The sequence below is a fragment of the Sus scrofa genome, chromosome 9 (genome assembly GCF_000003025.6).
Source record: "Sus scrofa isolate TJ Tabasco breed Duroc chromosome 9, Sscrofa11.1, whole genome shotgun sequence".
NCBI lineage: Eukaryota > Metazoa > Chordata > Mammalia > Artiodactyla > Suidae > Sus > Sus scrofa.
Window position 1 is genome coordinate 51740081 of NC_010451.4, and position 8464 is coordinate 51748544.

The 8464-nt window shown below is 36.4% G+C and overlaps 1 protein-coding gene across 1 annotated transcript; it reads right to left on the reverse strand.

The window, feature by feature from the left end:
• LOC100521287 (olfactory receptor 8B12) lies at nt 7273–8221 on the reverse strand. The gene has a single exon (XM_013979523.2). It carries the CDS (start codon nt 8212–8214, stop codon nt 7282–7284), a length of 933 nt encoding a protein of 310 aa, XP_013834977.2. The 5' UTR covers nt 8215–8221; the 3' UTR covers nt 7273–7281.

The window sequence follows — 8464 nt, forward strand, 5'->3', positions numbered from 1 at the left end:
GGTAGTTCTATTTTCAGTTTTTTAAGGAACTTCCATATTGTTTCCGTACTGTTTTACAAACCCACCAATAATGCACAAGTGTTCCAATTTTTCCATATCTTCACCAATACTTACACTTTTCTGGGATTTTTTTCTAATAGTAGCCATCCTAATGAGCATGAGATAACCACCTACTCACTATAACCTCTCATGGTGAAAGGGGCAAGGGAGCAACAAGCCCATTTGTGAGAGTTCTGCCCTCACAAAGGCCTCCACCTTCAAATACCATTACAGTGAGGATTAGATTTTAGCATGAATTTTGGAGGCATACAAACATTCAGTCTGAAGCACAGTCCTTTGCCCATTTTTAAATCAAGCTATTTGGTTTTTTGTTGTTGAATAGTAGAGTTCTTTATATAATCTGGATATTAACTCCTTATCAGATGTATAACTTGCAGATATTTTCTCCCATTCTGTATTTTACTTTTTCACTCTTCTGATTTTGCCCTTTGGTTCACAAAAGTTTTCGAGTTTGATGTAGCCACATTTCTCTGTTTTTGCTTTTGTTGCCTCTTTACTCCAACATCCAATGCATCACCTAGTTGAAGTGCATAACAATACCTGTCACATAAATACGTTCTGGATAACTGTAATTTCTATTCCCTCTCCATTTCATTTATTTCTCTCAACAAACGTAAGCCACACAAATGTAAACAAACAGAGACAGATAGATATATAGATAGGTAGATACAGACAGACAGATAGCTCTCCTACTGTAATATGTAGTGATGTCTTAATCACTTAACTCTAGTATATGTTAAAGAACAAAATTATTTTTTTTATTTTCCCACTGTACAGCAAGGGGGTCAGGTTATCCTTACATGTATACATTACAATTACATTTTTTCGGGAGTTCCCGTCGTGGCGCAGTGGTTAACGAATCCGACTAGGAACCATAAGGTTGCGGGTTCGGTCCCTGCCCTTGCTCAGTGGGTTAACGATCCGGCATTGCCGTGAGCTGTGGTGTAGGTTGCAGACGCGGCTCGGATCCCGCGTTGCTGTGGCTCTGGCGTAGGCCGGTGGCTACAGCTCCGATTGGACCCCTAGCCTGGGAACCTCCATATGCCACGGGAGCGGCCCAAGAAATAGCAACAACAACAATAACAAAAGACAAAAAGACAAAAAAATAAATAAAAAACAAAAAAAAAATTACATTTTTCCCCCACCCTTTGTTCTGTTGCAACATGAGTATCTAGACATAGTTCTCAATGCTATTCAGCAGGATCTCCTTGTAAATCTATTCTAAGTTGTGTCTGATAAGCCCAAGCTCCCGATCCCTCCCACTCTCTCCCCCTCCCATCAGGCAGCCACAAGTCTCTTCTCCAAGTCCATGATTTTCTTTTCTAAGGAGATGTTCATTTGTGCTGGATATTAGATTCCAGTTATAAGTGATATCATATGGTATTTGTCTTTGTCTTTCTGGCTCATTTCACTCAGGATGAGATTCTCTAGCTCCATCCATGTTGCTGCAAATGGCATTATGTCATTCTTTTTTATGGCTGAGTAGTATTCCATTGTGTATATATACCACATCTTCAGAATCCGATCATCTGTCAATGGACATTTGGGTTGTTTCCATGTCTTGGCTATTGTGAATAGTGCTGCAATGAACATGCGGCTGCATGTGCCTCTTTTAAGGAGAGTTTTGTCCAGATAGGTGCCCAAGAGTGGGATTGCGGGGTCATTCTGGCCATTCTGACTGGTGTGAGGTGATATCTCATGGTAGTTTTGATTTGCATTTCTCTTATAATCAGCGATGTTGAGCATTTTTTCATGTGTTTGTTGGCCGCCTGTACATCTTCCTTGGAGAATAGTCTATTCAGGTCTTTTGCCCATTTTTCCATTGATTGATTGGCTTTTTTGCTGTTGGGTTGTATAAGTTGTTTATATATTCTAGAGTTAAGCCCTTAGGACAAAATTATTAAAATAACTATAGCCACAATAATTTGTTAATAGATGATATGAAAAGAAATAAGTTGTGGCATCAGAAATGTATAAAAGGGTAGGGTTTTTGTATACAATTGAACTTAAGTTGCTGTCCGTTTAAAACAGCATGTTTATCTATAAAGTATTTTATGCAGGATTCTTGGTAGCCACAAAGCAAAAACCTAAAAGATACATAAAAAATAAAGTAAAGGGAATCAAAGCATACCACTGCAGAAAATTATTCAAAAGGGAAGGTAGCAAGAAAGGAAGAAATGTACAAAAGAACTACAAAATAACCATAAAACAATAAGATAGGATTAGTGAGTCCTTGTCTATCAGTAATTACTCTTAATTTAAATGAGATAAATTCCACAATCAAAAGGCATAGAGTGGCTGGATGCATATACAAACAAAACCCTGAAGAAACTTATTTCAGCTTTAAGGACACACATAGGCTCAAAGTGAAAGAATGGAAAAGGATATTTCATGCAAATGGAAATCAAAAGAGAGCAGGAGTAGCTATGCTTTTATCCAATAAAATAGACTTTATGTTAAAAATTGTCACAAGGGACAAAAAAGGGCCATTATATAATGGGAAGGGGCCAGTTCAGTTTATCAAGAGGATATAATAATCATAAAGTATAGTCATTAAACATTGGAGCACTTGAATGTATTAATCAAATACTAACAGATCTGGAAGTAGTCATTGACAGCAACACAAAAAGAATACAGGAATATTGTAACCTACTTCCAATGATGAGTAGATCATCCAGACAGAAAATCAATAAAAAATGTTAAATGATGCTTTAGACCAAATTGACCTAGCAGACATATACAGAATATACCATTCCACAGCAGCAGAATGCACAGTCTTAGGTGCACATAGAATATTTTCTAGGATATATAATATGATAAGCCATAAACAAGTATTAGGAAATTTTTAAAGAATGAAATCATATTAGGCATCTATTCCATCTACATTGGTGTGAAACTAGAAATCGATAACAAAAGGAAAGCTGGAAAACTCACAAATACATGGAAATTAAACAACACACTCCTGAAAAACCAATGGGTCAAAGAAGAATTTTTTTAAAAAATCTTGAAACAAACAAAATGGAAACACAAAATACCAAAACTTAGGGCTAAAGCAAAAAGTCCTATGAGGGAAATTTATAGTGATAAATACTTACCTTAAGAAAAAAAAAGATGTGAAATTAAACAGCCTAACTTTACACCACAAGGAACTAGAAAAAGAAGAACAATCGGGTCCAGAGTTAGCAGAAGGAAAGAAGTAAAAAAGAGCAGAGCAAGATAAGTGAAATGTAAACTAAAAAATCGATAGTAAAGATCAACAAAATCAAGATCTAGTTTTTAAAAAGATAAGAAATGGAAAAGGAGACATTACAACTGATAACACATAAGTACAAAAGATTATATAGTGTAATAATAATATACCACAAATTGGATAACCTAAAAGAAATGAATAAATTCATAGAAATATGCAACTTCACAAGAATAAATCATGAAGAAATAGAAAACCTGAACAGATCAGTATGATTATGAAGAATGTATGAGTAATCAAAAATCTCCTAACAGAGCAAAGCCTAGGATCAGATGGTTTCTCTGGTGGATTCTACTGCACATTTTTAAAAAGCTTAACTCCAAACCTCTTAAACTCTTCCAAAAACTGAAGAGGAGGGAATACTCTCAAACTCACTTTATTAGGCCATTATTACCCTGATACCAAATTCAGATAAAGACACTACAAAAAAAAAACTACATGCCAATATCCCTCATGAATATAGATGCAGAAATTACAAACAAAATTCCAGCAAACTGAATTCAAAAGCACATTAAAAGAATTATGAATCATGATTAACCAGGTTTCATCACCTTGTATATGATTTAACATACAGAAATTAATAAATGTAACATACCATATTAATAGAATTAAAGACAAAAAGTATATGATCATCTCAATAGGTGCAGAAAAAGCTGAAGAGTAACAAGTGTATGGAGTTGTTGAATTTAGAATTATCCAAGTTAGGATGCTCAAATAACAGAAGATAAGAGGACTAGAGCTCTGAACTGTCAGTTTACCAAAAAAAAAAAAAAAAACAGAAAAGAATGATTAGACATTATATTTCTAAATAATAAATGGGTCAAGGAAGAAGATATCATGGGGAAAATTGGAAATATTTTGAATTGAGAAAGTAATGAAAATAAAATATGAATCTCATCTGAGGAAATAATCAGAAATCTATACCAAAATTTTAACAGAAAATGATAATTAGAGCATTACTTATAGTAATAAAACATTGGAAGTCGACACAATTTTAACATTCAACAATTTGAAAAAAACTTTTTTATATATAATGACTTTTAGTTTTTTCCATTATAGCTGGTTTACAGTGTTCTCTCAGTTTTCTGCTGAACAGCGTGGTGACCTAGTTACACATACATGTATAGATACTTTTTTCTCATTGTCATGCTCCATCATAAGTGACTAGACATAGTTCCCAGTGCTACGCAGCAGGATCTCATTGCTAATCCATTCTGAAAAAAAAAGCATTAAATGATATATCTACATATGAAATCCATGAAAAAGTATAATTCAAAAAGTACTTACTTATAAGTAAGTGCTCACATTATAATGCTAAGTTAAACAACATTTTATAACATGAAATGTAGAACGTGATTGCACTGAAAGAAAATGTTATATTCCAGATGAGATTCTCCTTTCCTCATTTCTTAATGGTGGAGTCTGTCTGTCTGTCATATCTTGTATATAGCAGTCTCACAAAATCTCATCAGAGTACAACAATGAACATTTGCTCTTCACATGTCTGCAAGATCATTGTGATGGTGCATCTTTTCTGGTCATGGGTGGGAAGCTCTGCTTCAAAATGGTCTCCACATGTTCACTGTGAGAATCAGTTTGAAGCAGTGGCAGTTACCTAGGAGAAGCTCCTCCCAAGGCCACGGCAGAAGCAGAAGAGGGCAAGTCCCACCATGCAAACACATCCCATGCACCTGCTTACATCACATGTGCTAATATCCCATTGGCCAAAATAGGTCATATGACCTAGCTAACCATCAGTGAGGCAAGAAAATACACCGTACTTATAATTAAACCATGGCAAGGGTGTATATGCATAATACTACTAAGTGAGTAACAAATTTTGACCAATAATGCAAACTACCACATTGAAGCATAGTCATCCCTTGGTAACCACAGGGGATTGGTCCCAGGATCCACCTGAGATACCAAAATCTGCAGGTGCTCGAGTCTCATCAGCTTTTCAACATTCTCAGTTTTATAATACCCCCTTTGATCTGTGTCATATTGAAAGCAAAACTAGTCATTCATCCAAAGTTCCTTTTTCCCCAAAAGAAGAGAATATTCTCAAAAAAAAGCTTATAAGACAAAGTGTCTCCTTGGCACTTTTGGTACTTTTTTAGTTCTTTTCCAAAGAACCTTCCTTTATTGCTAATATATATATATTATATTATATTATATTATATTATATTATATTATATTATATTATATTATATTATAATATATGTAAAATGTATATATTATAATATATATTGAATGTGTATATATTTCTATACCTGGTATATAATATATTCTATATATTTGATTCTATATGTCATATTATACATAATATATGTATGTGTGTATATTCTGTACCTGATACTGATATATTCTATACCTCTTTACCCAGTATTATGGATTTATAAACCAGTTGAGGTGAACTCTCTCTTTTCCACATAGGCCTACATGAGAAGATCAGTGCAGATTGCAGTGACTTAAAATTCTATGTAAATGGCCCCTTCTAAAAATCAGCTGCTTGGTACTACCTTGATAACTAACTAGATCCCTCAAATTATTTACTCCTCCTTTAGAACTTAGAGACACTTAGATGATTATCCTGAGCCAGATATTTCTCTGTCATAGCTAAAACACTCAAACTAACCCTTAGGGGAAAAATTCTAAATTCTGACTCACTTTTAGTCTTCAAATAATGTATGAAACTTTCCAATTCAGCATCTTTATAGCCCTAAACCTACAGAAGTTCTAATTCACTAGGCTGGGTCCTTTGGCTTTACCTGCTATCTGAGACCTACATACTTGCCCCCTACACCACCACAATTTTAACACAACTCTCTGGTGATTTAGCCAAGATCAAGTTCAGTAAATTTTTTGTCTCCCACCCCCTTGAAAAAAGTGTAATATTCAAAAATTATTGCAGAGCTCCCATCGTGGCTCAGTGATTAACAAACCCAGTTAGGATCCATGAGGATTTGGGTTCAATCCCTGGCCTTGATCGGTGGGTTAAGGATCCAGTGTTGCTGTGAGCTGTGGTGTAGTTTGCAGATGCGGCTTGAATCTGGTGTTGCTGTGGCTATGGTGAGGACCAGGAGCTGTAGGTCTGATTGGACCCCTAATCTGGGAACTTCCATATGCTGCAGGTGTGGCCCTAAAAAGCAAAAAAAAAAAAAAAAAAAAAAATATATATATATATATATATACACATATATGTGTGTGTGTGTATATATATATATATATAGTGAAGTTACATTAAATTGCTATAAATAGGATCAGACTTTAATATGCTAATATATCTTACTTTCAAAGTGAAATCTGGAATGCAAGCAATGAAATGTAGCAAGAAAACATGGCATAAAGGTAAATCAAGGAGTTCCGTTGTGGCTCAGCATATTTAGAACCCAACATAGTGTCTGAGAAGATGTGGGTTCGACCCCTGGTATCACTCAGTGGGTTAGGGATATGCATCTGTTAAGGATGGTAGATGCAGCTTAGATCTGCTGTTGCTATAGCTTGGGCATAGGTCAGCAGCTGCAGCTCCATTTCAGCCCCTAGCCTGAGAATTTCCATGTGCCATGGGTGCGACTAAATAAATAAATAAAGGTAAATCAATTAGATTGGTATTCAAGGGCCTTGATTCCATCCCCAGTTGTCAAACCAGTTAGTTGTGTGACCCTGGAAAACATATATTTCTAAGTCTCCCTGTCTGTTAAATGAGGAGATTAGATTAAATGATTGACAATGCCCTTTCAAGATTGAATTATCTATGATTGTAGAAAATTTTTCATAAAATAATCTTGGAATAGTCAAGTGGGTCAAGGGATAGGGAAAATAGGTCTATACTAAACACTTGTTTAAACACAAAGACTTCAAATTCTCTTTCTGTACAGGAGAGCAAAAAACTAGAACTGACATCCTTCATTGAAAATACACACACTGGTAAACAAAACATTATAATTCCTTCTTCACGTACTTCTCCTTTATCAAGAAAATATTTTTCTTCCCAAGGTTTTCCTCAGAGCAACTTTGACATCCTTGTTCCTCAAACTATAGATCAATGGGTTGAACATGGGCACCACAATGGTATAGAACAGGGAGGCCACTTTCCCTTGGTCAAGGGATAAAATAGAAGGTGGTTTGAGATACATAAAAGCCCCAGAACCAAAGAAAAGAGAAACCACAATCATATGGGAGCTGCACGTACTGAAAGCTTTGGACCGGCCCTCAGTGGAGTGAATGTGGAGAATGCTGGAGAGGATTAGAGTATAAGAGATGAAGATGGTGACAATGGGCATTCCAATGTCAATGGCCACCACTATAAAGACCACCAACTCATGGTCATAAGTGCTATTGCAGGAGAGCTCAAGGAGAGGAAGAATGTCACACATGAAGTGATTGACAAGGTGGTCAGCACAGAAGGTCAGATTTGCTATGCTTCCTGTGTGGGCCATAGCCCCTAAAAACCCCATCACATAGACACCCAACAAAAGGAGTAAACAGACCTTAGGAGACATGGTGACTGCATACACCAGTGGGTTACAGATGGCAACATATCGGTCATATGCCATCGCTGACAGAATGAAGGACTCAGAGATGACAAAAAAGCAGAAGAAAAAGAGTTGAGTCAAACATCCAGCATGCAAGATGATGTTCTTCTCTGCAACAAAACTCATCAGCATTTTAGGGGTGATAGTAGTTGAGTAACAGATATCTATTAAGGAGAGATTGAAGAGGAAAAAGTACATGGGGGTGTACAGGTGGGAGTTCAACCCAATCAACATTATCAAGCCCAGGTTACTCACTACAGTGACCATGTAGAAACCTAGAAACAGGAAGAAGAGGGGGATCTGGAGTCCTGGCTCATATGTTAAGCCAGCAAGGATGAATTCTGTCACAGAAGAGTTCTCAGCTGCCATTCTGCTGTGGGAAAGGGCCTTCCATGGGGAAAAGAAAAGAGAACCACTTAGAAAGAAACACCATCACCACCCTCCAGGTATCCATCCACCCTGGATACTTGAGAATGGAATCCATGGAGAGATTTGAGCTTTAGTATGGAAGGAAGGTTTTTACTCTTCACTATGGATCTATCTTCACAGCCACAGTGCCCTTAACTTCTAGAGAACAAATAAGAGGCTAAAGTTTGCCTCCAGAGTGCGAACTGGCACT

What these genes read in the sequence shown, in the direction of transcription:
- LOC100521287 (XM_013979523.2), bottom strand. Translation starts at nt 8,214, where the DNA reads ATGGCAGCTGAGAACTCTTCTGTGACAGAATTCATCCTTGCTGGCTTA.